The 22,589-nt window shown below is 38.7% G+C and overlaps 1 protein-coding gene across 2 annotated transcripts; it reads right to left on the reverse strand.

The window, feature by feature from the left end:
• Window positions 1–228: 228 nt before the first annotated feature.
• On the reverse strand, window positions 229–22,418 carry ccnyl1 (cyclin Y-like 1). 2 transcript variants are annotated; one of them, XR_003934289.1, is made up of 11 exons: window positions 21,442–22,418; window positions 18,071–18,145; window positions 16,207–16,250; window positions 14,618–14,718; window positions 14,347–14,382; window positions 14,195–14,246; window positions 12,574–12,693; window positions 8,652–8,818; window positions 1,443–1,605; window positions 808–1,362; window positions 229–753 (listed from the first exon to the last, which is right to left on the reverse strand). XR_003934289.1 is itself a non-coding variant. In XM_030124264.1 (10 exons), the coding sequence occupies exons 1-10, from the start codon at window positions 21,602–21,604 to the stop codon at window positions 1,246–1,248; spliced, it is 1,038 nt and encodes a 345-aa protein (XP_029980124.1). In that variant the 5' UTR covers window positions 21,605–22,418; the 3' UTR covers window positions 229–1,245. The 2 variants fall into 2 exon arrangements, 1 of the variants encoding a protein (XP_029980124.1); XM_030124264.1 differs by having other exon boundaries at window positions 229–1,362.
• Window positions 22,419–22,589: the final 171 nt, after the last annotated feature.

Below are 22,589 nucleotides of genomic sequence, written 5' to 3' on the forward strand. Positions count from 1 at the left end.
TGTATAACAGTTTTAAGTTATGACAAAAATCGCTAATGAATCTCTGTACTTTTGTTTTTATTACAAGTGAACAGACTGGAACAGCGCTGAAAATGGACTAACCCATTGTTGCTTTCATTCTTTTCATGAGACTTATGGGATTACGACAGTGAAATACCATATTTCCTCAAAAATTCCTTCATTTACCTCAGCTACACATGGTGAACCGGTCTTTATCAGATGTAGGTCTTTATCAGATTTGTGTTGTTTGAGAACTAAAAACAAAATCAAACTTCCTACTGAATAAATGCAGTTGACACGTACCATCAGCATTAAATTAAAAGGACAGTATATTTTCTTTAAAATAACTGCTCTTAAAACCTCTGATGTTTGTTTCTTCGTCCATTTGTTCATTTTCTCCTTGACACAGCTTTCAATGATGCATCTGACCATATTAAACACATCTGACTCATCTGGTTTAAAAATCAATAAGACTGACTAAAGGTGGCTCGGTAAAAGCGATAGGGAAGTAAATGAGGTAGGGTAGAGTAGGGGAGTTAAAGACAGTATCTATTACTGTCAACGTACTATCAGTGTTTTACTGTTGCAATAGTAGAAAATGCCACTTGTCGGCAACTGTTGAGTCAGGTGGGGCTTTCCTGCTGCGTTCAGGTATGCTTGGGAACTCTGGACTCTTTATCAAGAGGTAGGACTAGTAGACTTTAGTAATCACATTGCATCCAGAGGCATTTTGGTCCATGCCTGCTGTTCCCACTCCACTGAACTGTGTTTGTGTGCACTTCAAGGCCTTAATTTGTTCATGTTAACCAACTTTCCTCCCAGTCCTTTACGAATACAAGAACAAAGACCTATTTTGTTTTCATGTATATGTAAAAGTTTTCATGTTTTCTTGCAAACTGTTTTATTTCTAAGGACAAAAGTAGGATTATTTTGTTTATTTTGTTGCATATTTGAAATAAACTGAATTGAACCGGTGTTGAACTGGTTTCTATTTGAGGAAATACGGTAATCGACTGTATCGGACTCATCCCTCGGTCACAATTGGACCTGGAAAAAAGGCTCAGGTAAGGAAGACCTTCTTATTGACTATAGTTGTATGGTAGTGTTTTAAAGTCACACCTCAAATGTATGTGGACCTTGATGAATCCTGTCTCATACCTGTAAATTCAGAGGACAGGTTGAAGTGGCTGTGTTTGTCTGGGGTAGGGCGGTGGGAATGGGTGGGCATGTGGGCAGCGCTCTGGCCTATGAGAGCACAGCGTTGGAGCGTCGGATACCTATCAGGTTGTCTGCGCTGAACGATCTTCTCATCGCCGCTCGACTCAGGTCCTTGTACTTGTCCTCACATAGTCTGGAAATGGCCTGGAGGGACAAACACATGAGGACCATCAGCTCCTGATGAAGATGTGATGCAGTCTGAGGTAGGTAGGACTGGAGCTCACCTCTAGTTTCTGGGCGCGCTGGTTGTTGAGAGGCTCCAGAGGGAAGCTGAGGTTGTTGTCGTCGGCCAGCTGCCTCAGATCGAAGTAGTACTTGGCGTAGACGCTGGCTGGCACGTTGATGTTAAACTGAAGCAGCTCCAGGAAGTGGCGCTCCATTTCATTCCTAGAGGATGCAAAGACACCTGAGGGTTAATCCACACAGTCCACTCGGCAACTTCACTGCCCACAGGAAATTACACAGAGCCAACAGTAAAGTAACACATCAAAAACCCATTACTTAAAAACAGCTGAAGGGTTTCTGTTATGGCGGCAAGATTTTTTTTTTTTTAGTAATAATCAAGTCTATTTATATAGCACTTTTTGCAGATAGATTTCACAAAGTGCTTTACAAGTAAAATACATAGGCAACAAAACACACAGGTATAAAAAACATACAACTACATACACAGACACAAGCATAAAAACATAAAAGGAGTATTTGAGTATTTGGACCCAATTATACCCGCTTGCATTTTTACTTATTATTGTAACTTAAAATGCCTGCTCTGCTTTCCAACTGAAGTAACATTTATATGTGACCTAGATTTATATATAAAAGTACTATAACCTGAAATAACATTAAATGTCTTTTTTTTTTTAAACAATATCTTTACTGAACTTTATATTACACAATTAACAATATCCTCAACATAAAGCAAACAATAAGCAACATATTCCCCCCAAATAAATACATGAATGAAAGTAAAATAAATAAATAAATAAATAACATAAAACAAAATAACCATAAATAAACAGCATACAACTCCATAAATCAACACCATTGTCAAAATTAATTGGTCTCATAACATCTGAGAAACATAGTTAAAGGTGACCATATTTTCACAAAATCCCCTGCCCTTCCTCTGACAATATAAGTGAGTTGTTCCAATACAATACAAGATGCCATCTCCCTCACCCACATATGTACTGAGGGTATATCCATATTCTTCCAGTATAAAGATATCATCCTCCTGGCCTGCAGGAGTCCAAAGTCAATGGGTGTTATGGCGGCAAGATTTGGTCAAGAAGAGTGTGGTTATTGCAAACAATATGGTGATTTGAGTTTACTTCAATCAATCAATCAAATTGTATTTAAATAGCATCACATCATAACAAAAGTTACCTCATGACTCTTTACAAATAGAGCTGGTCTAAACCAGACTCTTACACCAATTCACAGACGCCAACAGAATCTTCCAGGACCAAATACTTTGTGACAGTGGTGAGGAAAAACTTCCTTTTATCAGGCAGAAACCTGGAGCAGACCCCGACTCTGGAGGAATGGTCATCTTCCTTGACCAGACTGGAGGAGCGGGAGGAGAAGGGGGGAAACAGGGGGAGATACATGGATGCACACCAAACTGAACTATAACTGTTTAAAACTAGAACAGCTGTTACTAGTATAACTACCAAACTAGAACAAATGTTCATAACTGTTAATACTTCTACAAATACAACTAACAGTGGATATACTACTACTGCAACTGTTAGTACCAATAATAGAAACCTCTACCATCTATGCAACTGTGTAATAAACAATATCACAACTATATGGATAAATACTTGTTTGGTTATTAAGGAACTGCACAGATCACTGATGGTTCAGTTTTGGATCTGTTAATTTTAAGAAAAATGTCATCATGTTTGAATTACATGTGTGGAGACCCTCTTCTCTGTAAAATTCGACTCCATATTTAAAAATGAGGTTCGTACACAATTTTCAAGGTCAAATTCAAGCACTTTTAAGGGAAATTTTCACATTTTTCAAACACACAGCATCGCTGGAGTAAAATACATATCTACAGGAATACACATACTCACGATTACTGTTTTTCACTTTTTATCACAATGATGTACATCACAGGCGTCAAACATGTGGCCCGGGGGCCAAATCTGGCCCGCCAAAGGGTCCAATCCAGCCTGCGGGATGGATTTGTTAAATGCAAAAATTACACTAAAGATATTAACAATCAATTATGTCAAAATCATTTTTATTCAGGTTCCACATACAGACGCATACAGTCCAATTAGATTCCAAGTGGGTCAGACCAGTAAAATATTATCATTATAACCTATAAATAATGACAACCTCAAATTCTTTCTTTGTTTTTTTGGAGTAAAAAAGTAAAATTAGATGAAAATGTTTACATTACCAAACTACACTTTTACAAAATACGTGAACTGTACCCGTGGCTAAAACGCCCTTCTGTGGTGCAACAGCAGCATTGCACCCAAACACCCTCCCGTGTTGCAACATCGATTGGACGGACATCAATGGGACGGACACAGGGCAGGGCCGAAACATGCATTATATAGTAGGATTCTGCCTGTTACTCAATGTTTTGTGCAATTGTAATGCACGTGTAAATGATAAACCAAGACATAATATTGTTAAAATTGCACGTTTTTCTTACGACAATTCAAGTTGTTGATGTTATTCAGATTTTTGAGGAAACTTTGTAGATCTAAACTTGATCATAATATAATTTTACTTTTTTCACTGTTATTATTTTACTGGTCCAGCCCACTTGAGATCAAATTGGGGTGAGTGCGGCCCCTGAACTAAAATGAGTTTTACACCCCTGATGTACATGGTATTATGCTATAAACATCTAAAGTTATGTTTCATAATGGCAAAAAGTTTCAAAATTAAAAGAGAACATAAAGTTTTATCCAAAAAAAGGGGAGCCACTTGGCGTTCTTCAGACACACTCGCACCGATACAAAGATTAATACAAAATTTACCTGGAGTCGACTTGAGAGGACCCACTAAATTTCTTTTTGACACAAAGTTTTATTTTTCTTTATGTTGTATGTATTATGTATCATCGCTCTTTAAGTAGCTTTGGATTGAGTTAGTATTAAAAATAAATAAATCACAACACAGAGTTATAATTGCAAGTGCTTTCCAGCACTTAAACTAAAATTCAAGCACTTTTTGGGCCTTGAAAACACAACATTAAAATTCAAGCACTTTCAAGGATTTCAAGCACCCGTACAAACCCTGTAAAAAGGTCTTTAAAACAAATCTGTTAGACACATTCCAGGTCTAATTCAATACCATCGTGGCCTTCAAATGTATAAAAACAAATGTATGAAGAAGTGTTTCCCATTAATTCCTCATTCATTCATTCATTTTTATCTAGAGCTGCACAATATATTGTTTGAGCATCAACATCGCAATGTATGTGTGAGCAATAGTCACATTGCAGGTCCTGCAATGTAGGTAGCAAATGAACTCAATGTGTTTTCATCTAATTTTAAGGGCACCTGACATACATTGCACGAAGCGATCCACCAATCACAAATGTTCTTAATCAGTTTGGAGTGAGTCACTGGTAACAACATTGAAAAATGAGCAACAAACGAGAAAATCGCCGTAAACGAAGACTCGGTGCCAAAAAGGAAAGCAACGTCAGTTATCTGGAATTATTTTGGCTACAAGAAGGATGATCTTGAATTATGTGTTCTGTGTAAACAGTGCCTTGCACCTGTTGCCACAATGAGAGGTAATGCAACTAATTTGTTTGACCATTTATGTCGGCACCACACAGCTATTATATCCTCCTGAGTATTTTTTCATATCTCAACATATATTACAGGGTTAAAAAAAAGTCGAAATTTCAGTTTTTTTCCTATACTGTGCAGCCCAATTTTTAAACCTTTATTCAAACAAGAAAAAATCTCGTTGAAATTAAAAATCTCTTTTGCATGAGTGTCCTGGCCAAGACAGCAGCCGCAGCAGAAGTTACAAACAATAGAGATTTCATCCATACATCCACATTAAAAAATGTACATAAAACACATAATAAAAACTATATATAATAGACTAAACTAAAAACATGCATATAAAACACCATCAATAATTTAAAAGGTACTAAAAGTACACAACAATGTTCCTTAAAAGCATCTCAAAGCAGAACACATGTGGTGCAGTGCTGCCTTTCACAGAGTGCACCACCTCAGGCTGGGCCATATTTCATTCAATATTATATTTCATTGCCTCCAAGTGGAAGCCATGGTCATTTTGTCAAAAATGAATTAGGATTGCCTGTGATCCAAACTACCCAAGGAAGTTCTTTAATTTAAATCATTTTTGAGTCTGCAGTGCTCAGAGCCACTGGCCGTTTATAAATCAAACAGAAACAGGTCCTCAACGGTCACTGCTCCATAACGCAAGAAATGTGCAAAACTGCAGTGTTTTCCATCCATACAACAAGTCAAATAAAGTAAGTTTAGAAAAATAGACACTGAATACTGAGGTGGATTACTGAAGCAAGAGAAATAAATTCTGCACATTTGTGAAGAAAAACCACAAGGTATATTTGCTTTAAAAAAAATCTCATAATGAATTAATGTTCAGAACAATTAACAAATCAATATTCTTTCTTCCACCAATAAAAGCCCATGGAATCCTGCCTCATGTCTGAGGAAACAGACCAGTGTGTTTTGACCTCAGGTGTTGTAAAAGCCTACATGAAGCCTTGTGTACGGCTCTAAAAGGCCACACAGATACAGACGGTCATTGAATAGAAGGAAGGCTGCGCCATGCTCCTTTTATTCTTCGCAAATAAAAAACACTTTCCTTGTTCCTTTTCATTCCTACTCAAAAAGAACAAACTGTACCATCTACTCACGTCTCACACACACTCCGGACGCTGCATCGACTTAAAGCCTGAGTAAGGGATGCCATAGGACAAAGGTGGAAAAAAAAAGGAAAAAAAAAAAAAAAGATACAACTAAATTAAGAAACAATGTAAACAAAGAACGCAAAATGAAGAAAGTCTAGTGAGAGATGGTACAAAACTAAATGATGTAAAAGACTCTGTAGAGAAAAATAGGACCAATGGCCCTGTATGTCACTGGAATGTTCCATCAAGAAGCAATAACAAGGTGAATGTGTGAGGTTGTCAGGTTCTGAAGCTATGTTACAGTCCTGTGGTCTGGATGCAGGAGATCTCCCATTAGAAGTGAATGGTACTTTCACTGGTGGAGAACTCAAATTAAATGAAAGTCCATATATGTCTAGAGATATCAATACAGTTATGACCGATATCTGTAACCATGTTCATGTTATAAGCCAACAAAATATGGACCATTATAAGTAAGGGCTAATTTTTAATATTTCAAGATCAAAGTTTCTCAAAACTGTGAACTAACTTTGTAGACACTGTCTCAAGGAAGCTACACATAAAATTTGAAATGAATCTGAAAGGTAGTTTTGTCAGAGACGATGTTTGAAGAAATTGCTAGCGAAGACGACAAAGACAAAAAGTACCTTCACAATAGCACATGGCCTATCGGCTGGTGAGATAAAAATGATGTACAAGATGTAACAAGATGAAAACGATGTAAAAGACACAAAAAAAAATGTAAAAAATACTACAAAGAGATAGAAATTATGTGATACACCACATACAAAAGAAACAAAACTGTATAAATTTTGACAAAATTCCCGTAAAAAGACAAACATGCATTGAATTCAACACATTTTTGAGATCCGAAGAGTGTCTGAATGCGTAGACACTGCAGCTATTTGTGACGCATTTTTGTAAACCGGAGTCAAAACTGATTTTTTGGGGACTTTGTTGAAAAAGTTGTTGAACCGCTGCATTAATTTATGACGGTTTTTCCTTTAATTTGTCTCCCTGGAGCATCACCGCTCAACTCTGTCCAACTACAACCTCCATCATCATAACAGCCATGAAGGCTAAGGGAGGTGGTCGCCAAGGAGACAGCATCCAGGATGCTTTGTTGGTCAGCAAAGGTAGTGTGTGTGTGTGTGTGTGTGTGTATGTGTGTGTGTGATGTCTGGTCTCCCGGGGCAACTAATGGAGTGGGCGAGAGCCAGGGCCATTATGTAGAAGCACTGAGAGCACTTGAGACCCTCCCCTCCATTCCTCTCCAACTCGGTCTCTCTCTCTCTCCCTCTCCCCTTCTTCCCATCCCTTCATCACTCCATCCCAAACAGAGCAGCCTCACAAAGACACTTCAGTGGCAGCAATGAAAACAGAGCAGAGAGAGTGGAGGTCAGACGCAGATGAGAGGGAGGACAGGCATGGGGGCGCTGGCGCACACACAGGAGCCACGCATGCGGGTGCTGCACCACCTTTTCCAAATCACAAAAAAACAAGGAGCCACTTTCAACCTCTTCTGCGCACACAAACACACACACAATGCAGCAGTAGGAAATAAAGCCTGGGTGCTCCAGATGCAGCCCCTGGCCTCTTCACTCAACAACAGCACAGACACTACAGCTTCCTCCTATCTCATCACATCTCTTCTCCTGCTGCTGCTTTTAAGTACATGCACGGTTTGGTTCATTTCAAGTGTTTAAGAGTTTTTTTTTTTTTTTTTTTTTTTTTACTGCCACCACACACTCAGATCTATATATAAGGAAGCTATAACTCTGGTAAGCAATTGATGTTTTATTTTTCAGCACATCCTCAGCAACTTGAGTGTCAGACAACAGTCAAGACACTCAATATCATAGCACTAAGACAAAAAGTCCACAGGGAAGTTTCATGTAATACGAAAACATTTGGCGTGCTTGTGTAACCTCTGAGATACTTACATTTCATAGCTCAACAATTGTGCTACAATAACTTCAAACTGCAGACTGCATGGAATACATTTTACACATAACTTTCTCTGTGAATCAGTCCTTTTCGACCATTTTCTGAAAACTCAGAACACACAATAAATCTAAAAATCATGTTTGTGAGCCTCAGTGAAGAGTTCAATGGAAATGTTTGCCTGCTTCTCCAAGCATTTACAATGCAACATTGGGTTAGGAAAGCTACACATTCAATTACCCATTGGCTAAGAGGTTGAAAAAAAGAGAAAATTAAAAACTTTCATTCATTAGTAGTTATCCAAAAATAATAATTTGGATTGGAACAAGTAAAAATTGATACCAGGCCTTTCTGACCCACTTCAGATTTGACAAATCAAAATAAAAAAAGACAATAAGTGTGCAGTGGGTGAATTACAAGCAAAGTAGAGTTGTTTTGTATATTATGTTAATGTATTACAGTTCTGAATAACCTAATTGCGAAAACTAAAGTGGTCCCAAAACTGATACTTGAGGAATGCCACTCTTCAGTTGTAATATCGAGCACAGCTGAGAACACTGTATTAGACAGACAGGACTTTATAAGTTGAACTCACATATCCTCCACAGTGATGTCTTTAAGGATCTGGCAGTAGTCGACATTCCACACGGCCTGGTCATCCCAGACTTTGGAAGCCAGCAAGATGGCACCCAGTACGATGCGCTTCCAGTTGGCAGGACAGATGTCCAGTTCAGCATAGGTGAGCAGGCGCTCCAGGTAAACCTTAAGAGAAAATAATGTTTAAAAGGTAAATCTTCAGTAATACACTCATTACTTCCCTATAATGCCCCTAAAATCCAATTTGTAAGCTGTCTCGCCTGCATTCTTACATGTTCACTGACGAAAAAAAAGAACATGCACCATTTAAAAAGGAGGTATATGTAATATGTCTTATTTAAATATTTTTTTAAAAATTAAGTGCACACAATGATCTTTAGGCAAGATTATCAAGATTTGGTGTTACATCAAAGACAACAATGTTCTGTATTGCAGAGATGTGCACATCTATCTATCTATCTATCTAGAGTCGAGTTCGATGCTAGACCCACAGCAAAATCAAACTTACCACTGAAGATAATGATGGTCTAAATTAATTGTATGATATCATATTTGTTAAATTCACTGTTTCTTGATTCATGTTTCAGACTAAACTATGACCGTTCTGACCTTGTCCAAGCGATACAGAAAATTGAGGAGATTTGTGGTTTTACTGTGGTTGTTTTCTATCTAAAAACAGAGTTAAGCTAACAGAGCTGTAATGTAAATTATCAGCTGAATAAGCGCGGGAAGATAATAAGACAGTGTTATTTTGACTCTATCTAAGCTTGAGTTTGAAGGTGAAAACTTCATGATACAATAATACAACCAGAGTGTCGGTTGTTGGGGGTAATGGTGGGGATCAACCCTCTCCTCTGGGTTTTACTGGGGGGGGGGGGCTTCAGGAAAATTTTCAGATTCAACTTTAGCCCAGATTTTCTAATGCTCCCATGTCTTGGGAAAAAAATGTGAAAAAATTTCAAATCAAGCCCAAAAAACTCCCCCTACCCCAAAAATTACTTTTTCAACCCTAAAAACATGGGTTTTTTGGCAACTTTCAAACCTTCTTCACTTCTGATAAAGTACAATGTAGCAATATGCTCATGCTGGGCCCTTAAATGTTTGTTTTGTGAGACATGTCATGTCTTCAGAGTGCTTTGCACTACAAAAGGTGTAGTGTCAAGGTCAAATTATAGGTCAAAGGTCACCCAAATGGTCAAAAATGCATATTTCATGGAATTAAGCTGTTAATGTGGGTTCTTCCAAATGTTGGGCTCAGGTTCTCTCCTCGTAACACATCTACTGACCACAAACAACTTCCATTCAATAAGACACATTAAACAGAACTATTTACTCAATGTATTATCCATACAGACATGTCAAAAATAAAAAACAGTAGTTTCACATGACTTTACAATTTACATGAATATGTCCCGTTGCAGGCGACACAGTGGTGCAGTGGATAGCACTTGTGCCTCACAGACAGAAGGTCCTGGGTTCGATTCCAACACCAGTCGACGGGGGTGGGACCTTTCTATGTGGAGTTTCCGTGTTCTCCCTGTGTCTGGGTGGGTTCTCTCCAGCTTCCTCCCACCAACCAAAAACATGCACTGATAGGTTAATTAGTTAATTTAAATCACCCACAGGTGTGAATGTGAGAGTGATTGTTTGTCTCTATATGTTCAGCCCTATGATAACTGGCGAAATGTCCAGGGTGAACCCCGCCTTCGCCCGTAAGTAGCTGGGATAGACTCCAAGCGACCTAGTGAGGATAAAGCGGGTTCAGAAAATGAATGAATGATGGTCCCGTTGCAATACTTGTAGCTCCATGACAATGGGTTGTCATGTAGTGTTAGTGATGGGCGACACAGTGGTGCAGTGGATAGCACTGGTGCCTCACAGACAGAAGGTCCTGGGTTCGATTCCAACATCAGTCGATGGGGGTGGGACCTTTCTGTGTGGAGTTCGCATGTTTTCGTGGGTTCTCTCTGTGTACTCTGGGTCCTCCCACCATCCAAACACATGCACTGGGTTAATCTAAATCGCCCATAGGTGTGAATGTGAGAGTGATTGTTTGTCTCTATATGTTCAGCCCTGTGATGAACTGGTGAAATGTCCAGGGTGAACCCCGCCTCCGCCCGTAAGTAGCTGGGATAGGCTCCAGGCAACCCCCGTGACCCTAGTAAGGATAAAGTGGGTTCAGAAAATGAATAAATGAATGAAATGATAGTGATTCCCACCAAAATGTGTGCTAGTGTTTCCCGCCACACTAACGGCAGCAAATTCAAATGGAATGTACATGTTGCGATATTTAGTCTCTGATGTGGCTTTGAAAGGCCCAAAGGCCTTGGGGGATCCCACCAGGAAACCAGAGGGAAGAGAACTTAGGACATATTTGGTCAAATGTCAGAATGGTGTGAACTTTTGAAAAAACTACGCATTTTGGTGACCTTTAACCTACAACATGACCTTGACATTAGGCTTTTCATAGTACAAAGTACTCTTGCAATACAATATGGCACTTACAAGATCATTAAATGGCCCATCATGAACAGATTTATACATTGCACTGGACAAAAAAGTGAAGAAGCTGTGACAGCTGCGATTTTCAGAGTTAAAAAGTAATTTTCAGGGTGGGGGGGTGTTTTTGGACGAAAATTTAAAAAAAAAATGACACAAGAGTGCTTAGATCATTTTGTTGCATCAGAAAATCAGGGCTAATGAGGTATTTGATATTAAGCCCCCCCAGTTTTACATCCCTACTTCTATTGAATGAATTTCATCCTTGTGGGGGACAACCCTGTCGATGATTAAAAACCAACTGAAATAACAGGCACTAACTTTCACCTGAACCAAACTGTTGGCAGTCTTGGAATTTACGAACGTCCCCATGCACATAAAAACATTGTATACTTTACCTATCTCTCTATGTATATATCAGTGTCTCTCTCTCTCTCAGATGTCACTCAGTGCGCGCGAGGTACACACAACAGGCCATACAAATATGTTGGCATAATCGGCCCACATCTATGGTCCTGAAACTTCATTAGACCATCTCCCACATCGCAGGTGTGGCCATCACAGAAAATGAAAAGTTTCTTGTATTTTTAGTTTGCATTAAAGATGAATGTTCAACTGTTTGACATGTAATAGGGCCTACCGTTAACTTAAAAAAGAATTAAGCCTGTTGATTACTTGTTTATTTTATGATTAAAAAAACCCAAAACATCTCCCTCTCTGTTTTTTGACAAATCACATCCTGAAAAAACAGCTATGTGTAAACAATGAGCTTTAGACTTGGGGGATGTGGTGTTGATTACTAGTGGTTTTTATTGGCCATGGGTCAATGCTGGAACTCAAATTCCCCATACTACTGTTAGAATGTAATATCCATGTTACATAATACAACAATGCCTCCACTCCCTCATCCTTTAAAAAACAGATCAGTTTTGTCATCATATAACAGAGAAAGAAATTTCTGGAATAAATCTGACACTGGCCACTGCTGTATCTGAATATTACACTTGTAGAGTACAGGTCAGTCTGCAGGACTCTGCTGCCCTCTGGTGGTGGCTTAATGTAAAACCATAGTATTCACAAATAAACCCCTCCGTTTTTAACATGTTATTACAATGCCTACTTACATTACCGCCATGTCTCTCTCATAGATTTTAAGACAGAGAGCAACAAGACTTTTACCAACACTAAAAAAAAAATTGTACAATGAAGCACCTCTGCTGATTGTGCTATGACTCAATGCTTATGGTGGTGTTTTTACAAATACTGTCCTGATGATGTGACAGTAAACAGACCTTTTACCTGAAGTTTCTGGTAGCTGAATCTACATCTAAAGATAAAACCTACAACAGTATGTCCCTTATCACAACAAAGTCATGAAAATACTGAACACTACACAAGTAGGAAGCAAGACAAGCGCTTGCCAGAGTGACGATGGCACATTCTGCAGTGAGTTGTGCAGCACTGAACAGCGTCCTGACAAAGCGGTAGATCAGCTTGTGTTCTGGGTCGACACGGGAGTAGTCATCTGGCACTGGCTCTCTCTGTACACAACGACATTCACAAACACATCAGAAATACGATAATCTGGTCACTTAAACATACAGGCTAACACTGCTAATAGATGATTGATGACAAATGACACCATCAAAAGTTAACTTTGATAATAGTTAATGATTAAGACCGCAGATAATAGTTAATACTGAATGGCTGCTAATCTGAATATCCAAGTCAAATAGAACTCATAAATCCTGAAAGGTGATATTTTTCATCTTGTAAAAAAAGGCACACATTATCTTGTGCCAGCAGAGTGCATTATTTTCACTGTTAACTTCTTTGGGAACAGGTTAGTTATTTTGTGCAAGATTATCAAGACTATCTTATGTAAATACGAAACATGTCACCTTATAAAAATCTAGAATTTTGATCAATTATTCAATAAATTTAATAATGACCTAAACATTGAACTAACCATAAAAAAGGCTGTAATTCTTATTTTTTGACACACGTCTCTCTTCTTAAGTCTGCAATTCCACATGGAACAGCTGCCATATTTTTAAAAACTTTTTTAAAACATCCTATAAGTTAAAATTAATCAGCAACAATGAAAAATCTATCAATCACCCCATAAACAGCACAGTGTATATACAGATACAGACTAACTTTATTAATCCTCGGAGGGAAATTCACTTCCACTTAAGTGCACAGGTGTTTTAAAAAAAAAGCTTCATTTACCAAAAACCGAAACAATCAGGAGTTAGACATTCTTCATGAAGGTCTACAATGACTAAAAAATGAAATGACTGAAAATTTAAATCAACAACATGACAAGTGTGACTGTTGTATGACAATATTTATCGAACCGACTCCTTATCTGTCTTTGTTGATTGATGTTTATCTTTTCTTAAAGGGGTCATATTTTGCTAAACCCACTTTTATTAGTCTTTGGTACATTTATTTGTGTATTTGGGCCCTAATAGTTCAAAAAGTTTAAATTTGAACCCTCCAGGTGCTGCAAAGCTATCTTTATATTCATTCCAGCAAAAATCAAGTGGATTTCTACAACCTGTTCCTTCTTAATTTCTTATGTCACGACATCTGCATATATAAGGTCAAGACTTTTGACGAACATTTCTCCGAGCACGCCATAAAAACTTTGAGCCGATTACCTAAAATATTCAGTTGTTGGTTTTATTAATGAACTCAAGTGGCTGAACGGGGCAGAAAGCAGAGTCAACAACCTGGAGGGGGTGGGGCGTGAAGTGGGTGATGTGCATTTAAAGGACCAGCACTCAAAATGACCTTTCTGGTGTCATTACTCAGAAACAGGGTTGAAGATGGACCTGTGGGATTGAATTAATGAAGAATTCAGACCCAAGCATAGCATTTAAAGTTTATGTAGACCACAGAGAAATGTTTTAAAATGCATAATTCCATTTAAAAAAAAACAAAATAACACTCCTTTAAACTGCTCATAGTGTTGTTAAATGTCACCTGTGGAAAATGAAGAGGACTCGGTTACATTATTTTCCCCGACATACTCACTGATAAAGGGTGCAACTTCTCATCGAAGATGTCCAGTGACCTGTCCGAGTCCCTGAGGCACAGATAAGACACTGGTCAGCATACTTCGTAGGACTTTAGCTGCACACACAGCAGATTAAATGATAAGGCTCTGATGAATGAAGCACACGTACCTGTTTTTGATGTGGTAGTATATTGCTAATGTGACACTGGAGGGAAAAAAGACAAAGCCCGTTAGTTTGATGTGGACAATAGTACGCAGTTCTTATCTGTGTCATCTTTTTTTAAACAGAGATAATCCTGATGAAATGTGATATTACAGAGGACTATCCCAAATTAGGAGCATCTGTTGTAGTCGTATTATCACTTGGGATTAGCTCACGGTGACACTGCAGTCGTGGATTTAGACGGTGCCTCCTGTGTTTGGGTGCGACATTCTCTCACCATTTGATTGTGCTTTTGAGGTTTGGTTGGCTGACGGTGCTGTCGTCTATGAAAATGGTGGAACAGGAGCTGTATTTCTTTGACAGTGGACCAGGAGATACCTAGAAAAATGACAATCACAGAGTCAACGTCTTGCACTGACCATGTGATGGCATGCAGAGAAGCTGTTTTGGATTTTACTCCATTTCTAAGTAACTTTAATCCAGTGGCAGGAGGCTCATGACAGATCACAGGCATTATTTCAGAAACATTTACGGTCAAACTAGCAAAACTATTTCTTAGCCTCATGAACAGCTTCTGCTGTTACATTACATCCACATGGGTGAATTTAAAAAATAAACATTTCTATGGCCCCTGGTGTCTGGCAGCTCTGTCATGAGTTGGATACCTTTTTTTCTGGCATTTTATGAGGAAATGAATTAATAGAAATATTCACTATTTATTTTGTATACAGTTTTGTGGTGAAGATGACCGACTTATGTTTTTGCCAAGAAAACATTATGCAGTTTACAATCTGCAAAAGTCTTAAACCGCCTTTAGCTTTGTTTTTGGTGGGGTTTGGATGAGTATACAAATTTATTTCTCGGTATATGTATAAAAAAAATAAGATGTTGTAGTAAAAATGCACACCGTTTTAAATGGTAAAAGTCAGTATTTTGTCTCTTTTCCTAATACGAACTCTCTTTGAGAGACAGTGTGGAAGTCGTCTTCATCAGTCTTGTGGTATTACCAGTTTTCTCACTCCTTTTTGTCTTTCACCTTTCCCAACTCTAAGTGTCTTTATAACATCTTAAATGTGAGATGGTGGTAGAAAATAGGGCGGGGCCAATTACAACCCATGATCTGAATCACAGTTTTCTCATGAGATATAACCCATAAGATGTTTTCTCTGGTTTCTAGAGGCTTAGGCTGTTTGTTGTCATCTGACTAGAAAGTTTTTATTTATGAATCAAGAATGTTTTCACACTAACATAATTCTTAAGCATCTGTGGAAATCAGACTCGCTGCACATCACAGGTCAGAAGACATACCTGTAGACGACAGCCCTTAGAGTACTAATTCATCAGCATTATTTCTCAAATAATTAACGTAATCTAAAACCAACCATTTTAGCATAGGCAGATGCTGAGGAATCACCATAAACAAACTTGTTAGCATCATTAAGTGTGCTAGTGACATTAATTCTACATGGCCACAGGTTATAGTGTAACACTGAAATACACACTGACACTGACAAATGGGCCATTTAAAACAAATACTTGCTGAGTGGGAAAATTCAGACAGCACAGTTATTTATTTTTTAACAAAGTACAAAGTTTTGGCACAACTTCTAGCTTGTCTAGCCATCTGGTTTTCTTAGAAAACAGTCTGGAACTGATCCATTCGTTGTGAATTTTGCCAGATCTATTTCATGCTGGACCAATCACAAGTGTTGGGGCAGGTGTTTCACAATGCGACTCTTTTTTGTCATGAATCAAAGTCAGTTCAGAGTCCGCAAATCTCTTTACAACTGTTGTCGGTGAGAAAAAGCATTACAGCTCTCATCTACTAAATGTTCACATGTTGTACATTTAGATGTAGACACTTACATGACTGATATGGTTTATATGGTTGCTTTTCCTCTTGTCTCGTACTGAAAAAGACAAGACACATATTACACACACAAAAACATATTGTCCTCAGGTCACAGTGCAGTCTATAAAGCACATAACTGTTCATTTGTAAAGGGCATACAGCTGATGTGTTTTCGTGGGAGACTTTTCTAGCAGTCTGAGAATAGAATAGACGTGTTGTAATCACTTTATGCCTGCAAACCCTGCAGCATGTGATGCACTTCCTGCAAACTGAGACCAGCGGAGATATAAGTGTGAATACAAGCAACTACACCACAGCAGTTAAATGAAAATGACACACCACCCATTTCTCATAATATTCAACACTTAAACCTGAAGAATAAAACATTAGCGATGTGTTTTTGTTTACAGGATTTTGACAATAACAGCCTTTCTTTTTTGAAGATGCTTCCTCCTGTTCTTGCCTGTTCTTGAATACAGAACATAACAAGACTTTGAACAGGAGCTTCAGTCTGATCAGGTGTATATTATGCATTTTTAGCAAAAAAACAGCAGCATGGCATAATGTCTAAATTTTCCATGATTTAAAAAAACATAGTTTCCATATTACTGTCAGTCACAAATTTTGACAAAGTGAAAATTTACATGGATTTGAAGATGTTTCGAAGTTTAGTGCTAATACTGTTCCAGCCAAGTCCAAGTAGTGCAAATGTGTGTAGCTAGCTAAAGTTCGCCTGCACCAGCCTCACCAACATTAGCGGTCTGGAGTCAGTATTAGCCCAGCACTATCTTTACATGCTAAGTGGCTGCTGTTCACCAGTTCTTAGGAAGTGCATTCCTGTCCATTTGTGGTTGTGCAATGTAATAGTCAATGAAGGATCAATATGATGTGCATGTGCTGTTGTACATTAATTTTACATAAGTTTGTTTTTTAGTACTGACTTTCATTGTGTTTATGTATATTAGTGTGGATGTATGGCTGTGATTTTTATTTTGTGTAACTTCTGCCGCTGTCTTGGACAGGACACTCTTGAAAAAGAGATTTTTAACCTCAATGATCTTTTTTTTCCTGGTAAAATAAAGGCTATAATAATAACAATAATAATAATAATAATAATAATAATAATAATAACTAGAAGCACTCGGAGAGCGCAGACCTCCGCCAAGGCTGATCAGTGCCCCCCCCCCCCCCCCCCCCCCCCGTGGGCCCCCCCACCCCCGATCGCCACCAAAATTTAATCATTTCTTCCTTATCCCATTTCCAACAAACCCTGAAAATTTCATCCAAATCTGTCCATAACTTTTTGAGTTATGTTGCACACTAACGGACAGACAAACAAACAAACAGACAAACAAACAAACCCTGGCAAAAACATAACCTCCTTGGCGGAGGTAATAATATCATACATTTTCTATTTTCATTCATTTGTTCATTCAAATGGCTGTGAGGATGTTGTGCCGCTAACCAATTAAAATTTTTACTCTGGCACCTAATTAGTTAGCTGGTCTTAAAACTTTTTTGTACTCCGCATTAGATTTTTGTTGTCCTGTAAACATAGCCGATTACATGTACCAGATATGTGACTACTTCTGCTTGGACAAAGTGAGAATTTACATGGATTTGAAGAAGCTTTTGTCTGGAGCATTTTTTTAACAGTAATTTATGTTTAATTTATTCGACACTTTTGGATGCTCTACTCTGTGTGCATCCACCACCTCCTCAAAAGAAACTCCTCCACATATCTTTCCTTGCATCTCTTTCACATCCTTTTGGGGTGGTAGTGTCAGGAAAACAAGACGCCACTTGAGGCAAATGGAAAGCACCCAGAATAATCACGGTGAATCCCAGCTGAGTGTGTGTCACATCAGGATTGCTCACCGTCTGTCTGGGACTTGCTGAGGAAGATGGTGCTCGCTCTAGCGTGGTCTGACGGGTTTGACTCCAGGGCCAGTTCTGTGAAAACAAAATGTATAAAATGTTTGACAGGGACGGTTACACAGCAAAAACACTGTGGTTTCACTGCTGGATAATGATGAAGACAACTGAGAGCAGAGGAGGAAAAACAATGTGAAAATCAAAGACACACTTAATAAAAACCCACAGCGAAGAGGAACCTTATCTTATCAGGGGTTTGTAAAGCTGACTGTTTAGTTTCTGTATGATCAGATACAAATGTACAATTAATAACATGGCTCACCAACAGGATCTCTTATGTCTAAAGCAACATTAGGGCTGGTGCTGCTGCTTTCTTACTCTTTACAACCAAATGTATAAAGTAAATACATATACATACATTTACTAAATTTCTTTTTTTTTTTTTTAATTCATCAAGCAACAGCAACTTGGTACAAAATATTGTTGGTGTAGCAAGTGTGAAGCAACAGCAACTTGGTACAAAATATTGTTGGTGTAGCAAGTGTGAAATGCCTCCAAACTTCAGACTTTTTGTTGTTGCTGTCAGAACATTTCAAGTAATTTAATGAGTTTTATATTTGAATTCTTGGTCATTAATTTGGATATTATTGTTATCTGTGAACAGATGGTTTAGACTAGCAGAGTGATATAACAGAAACAAACAGCAACATAGAATTAAACTAAATATATCAGCCTATGAAATCAAGTCATTCTCACAATACCTGATCCAACTGTTTGGGTCTGTGCTGGGCTCATACCAGGATCAGACTGGTGTGAAATACCCCCAGAGTACAGCTCCTTTGCTGTTCATTTAATGGCAGATTTATTTGAGCAAACATTTATTCTGTAGATCTCAAGTAAGTAATGAGCAACAAATTCTATTATTGGATATGATTAGATTTTACAACTGGAATATTATTGTGTATTGTGTGGAGATTGTTCAGTGATTATTTGGATTGGCAGTGCAATAGGGCTTTTTTTTTTTTTTTTTTTTTTAATAATCACCATGGTCTGTTGTTGGTTGCTACAGTGCTGACAAGATCCTGAAAAGGTGTAGAGACATTTATCAGTGCCTAAACCCATATTACACTAGGAACGAAGGCATCTGGGGACTGAATTAATGAGGTGCCTCTGACTTCCTCTCTCCTCGCCATATTTGCTTCCTCTAAAGCTAACACTAAGCTAGTAGCATAATCAGTGTAATGGTGGAAAAAATAACATACTATAGTTTTTAATCACAAGTTACCACATCGTCAATGAAAGAACAGGGATATAGAAGTATACTTTCAAGCATACACTGTGTCCTTTAAATATTAGGTAGGATTCTACAGCACACAGCGGACATATAACATGGTACATGCATGTAGATGTAGACTGAATAACACAGAACTGAACTGAATAGGCAAACCTATGGATAGAAGCCTTTTTATCGAACCCACAATCCAACCATTTGCATCAGTTCTGGACCATTTTGATGATCTAATGTCATTATCAGATCAGTACAGCTCGACATGCCCATTACAACATTCAGCAACACCTTTGTAACATGAGAACTGAATATAACCAACCTGCATTTAAAGCTGAACAACTTCATTTAAACTGTACATTCACTGTTTCATGTCAAATCCAACATGGTCACAAATATACCCAAATATGCATCATCATCATCCCTGTTCACTTTAAAATTATGGCATCCAGCACTTAGGACATACTTGGTAATCAGCACTAAGCTGTAACAACCAACAGAGACATGTACAAATTAAGACATCCTGCTGTCATAAGTGATGTTACAACTCCTCACTTTAATTTAGGAGGTGAAAACCGACATGAACCATTTAACCACTCTAACAGATTATTTATTGCACTAAGGCATTTTACTGGGACAAAGAGCACAAATTTGGCATAAACATTTCCAGATAAACTACACCTGATTAATGTTTCTGTTTAAAAGCCTTTGACAGGGCCGTATTTTTAGACACTGTGCAGAAAGCAATGTGCAGTATGATTAGTGTGCATTGTAGACATAATGGTATGAAGCAGGCAGACAACAAGGAGACATTAAAATCCTTACCCATAAAGCAACACAAAAATAAAGGCCTTGTTTTAAAACTAACGTATTTGACACAATTAAAGAAAGAGTAACCTTTAGTCAAATCCTTACAGACGGCACATTACATAAAGACAGAGGATTAGACTGTGGCAGCATGTATGAAGTGAGGACAGTAGGAGGAGGAATGCAGGCAGGGCTGTTGGATTCATTCTGACCCTCACCCTGCCAACAGCTGGTCTCATCATGCTGCACACACACTCACACAAACACACACTTCTGTCTAACACAACATGATTGGAATGAACACTGAGCATGTCTGGAGTCTGCAGGCACACGGGTGGCATAATGGTTGATAGCAAATGCGTAGCCATTCAAACAATAGGTCCCTTTATCTAAAAGTTTCACTGGCAACTCTGCTGTACAGTTATTAATCTTTTCAGTTATACAACCAAAAGGTTTCTAGGGCCAGGTCCTTGAATGTGAGCACAATTAATGTTAGTTTCAGATGCAAACAAACACATCAAAAAGCAGAAAGAACTGTGTCTTATTACCGTACTTACGATTAATGAAAAAACTCATATGTAACAGATGAAGATAAAAGTGGGAACGGTCAAAGCATGTTTTTGTGAATCATTTTAAAGTGGATAATGTGGTGCCAAGATGATGACGGTTTGTTTTCATTGCTAATGTATGACTTGGTAATGTGACGCCAGTGTGATCAATATGATGCACTGCTGGGCTACTACTGAGTGCCAAGAATGTCCTCAAGTGCATTGATGATGTAAACACAACTGGCAGCTTCTCCTGCACACTGCAGTGAATGGATTTCCTTAAAACACACAATACAAGCATTCCCTGTGCTGGCAAAGGTAAAAAAGACAAAGGTGTGGCCATAAAGAGGATACTCCTTATTAGACCTTTTAAGTTAGCTTGTGTAGTTAAGGATGTTTGGAAGCTCTTTGCTTTGACAGTGACAGGATGTACAGTAGATGCATCTATCCATGGGTGTGACACTGCAAATACAGGATATGATCTACTTTATGTAACAGTAATAACAAAACACGCTAGTACAATTAACAGTTGTGTATAAAACCTCACTTATGAAAAAATGTTGAAATATTAGGAGAAAAGTGATCAAGTTTGTGAGGTAAAAGTAGTCCTTCTGTAGTAACATGGACCCTGTGCTATGGGAGGTGTTTGGATGGCTGTGACTGCTGCAGCCATGTGTAGTCTGTCATTTCTCTGCTGTAGGGTTTAAAGCTGCATAAACACATCTCATACGTACCATCAGGGACTTCTCTGTCGCTTATATGCTGCAGGTATGGTACAGTGTTATCATCGCTCACATCGGTGCTGGTCTGGAACTCCTCCAGCCGCTCCGCCGGTTGTCTCGAAGGTAGTTTGGGGCTTGACTCGGGAGAGACGCAGCATGACACCGTATTCCCCATTCCAAACCGGGTTTGGGCTTAATACTGTTTCAGCCAAGTCCAAGTAGTGCAAATATGTGTAGCTAGCTAAAGTTCGCCTGCACCGGCTTCACCAACATTAGCGGTCAGAAGTCAGTATTAGCCCAGCACTATCTTGGCGTGCTAAGTGGCCGCTGTTCACCAGTTCCTAGGAATTGCATTCCTGTCCATTTGTGGTTGTCCAATGTAACAGTCGATGAAGGGTCAACACGACGAGCACATGCTGTGTTACAACATTAATTTTCGACTCGTGTTTGTGGTAACAACAAACAGTTGTTTCTCAAAATTCCAATTCATTCATTCGTTCGTTCATTCATTCATTCAACATGCTGTAAGGATGCTAGGCTGCTAACTAGCTAGCACTTCACCACGGCAGCTACCTAGTTAGCTGGTCTCAAACTTTTTTGTACTCCGCATTAGATTTTTTTTGTCCTGTAAACATAGCCAATACCATGTACCAGATATGTGTCTATTTCCGCTCGGAAAATAATACCGAATACATTTTCCGATAGTTTCCAAACAATCCAACAGCTGCCCTCGGGCACTTGGCTGGGTCCGTCGTCAAATCTAGTCCAGGGCTTGTGCGGCCTCCGGTGGAAAAATCACGGTACAAGAAAAGATTCAGAGACAGAAGGCAACAAAATCGGAATGAGGTTTGATCCGCCTGCCCCTCTCAGACTACTATATGTGACAGCGAGACCGGGCTCTCTCCTTAATGCCTCCACCCAGTCCGATATGTGGTCGATGTGCTACTCCCCACCACCGCCGCCATCTGTTGCCGGTGCTCACAAACAACACTACATGGCAGGAAGAAGGGTTTAGCTCCGCCTACTCAGAAATTCCATTCATTCTCATTGGTTAATAAATCCAAACAGGATTTTATTCCATCTTTCTATTGGTCCAAGAAGATGTCAATAGAAGAGGATTTAAACATTGAAACGTATTTACAACGCTACTATTTTTGTAT

This window comes from Sphaeramia orbicularis, chromosome 21 (assembly GCF_902148855.1).
Source record: "Sphaeramia orbicularis chromosome 21, fSphaOr1.1, whole genome shotgun sequence".
Lineage (NCBI taxonomy): Eukaryota > Metazoa > Chordata > Actinopteri > Kurtiformes > Apogonidae > Sphaeramia > Sphaeramia orbicularis.

Excerpts from the sequence above, each read along its gene's own strand:
- ccnyl1 (XM_030124264.1), bottom strand. The coding sequence starts at position 21,604 with ATGGGGAATACGGTGTCATGCTGCGTCTCTCCCGAGTCAAGCCCCAAA. Across the intron at positions 18,146-21,441 it reads CGACAGAGAAGTCCCTGATG|AACTGGCCCTGGAGTCAAAC; the intron begins GTACGTATGAGA and ends TTGTTTTCACAG. Across the intron at positions 8,819-12,573 it reads AATGTGCCATCGTCACTCTG|GTTTACCTGGAGCGCCTGCT; the intron begins GCAAGCGCTTGT and ends TTTTCTCTTAAG.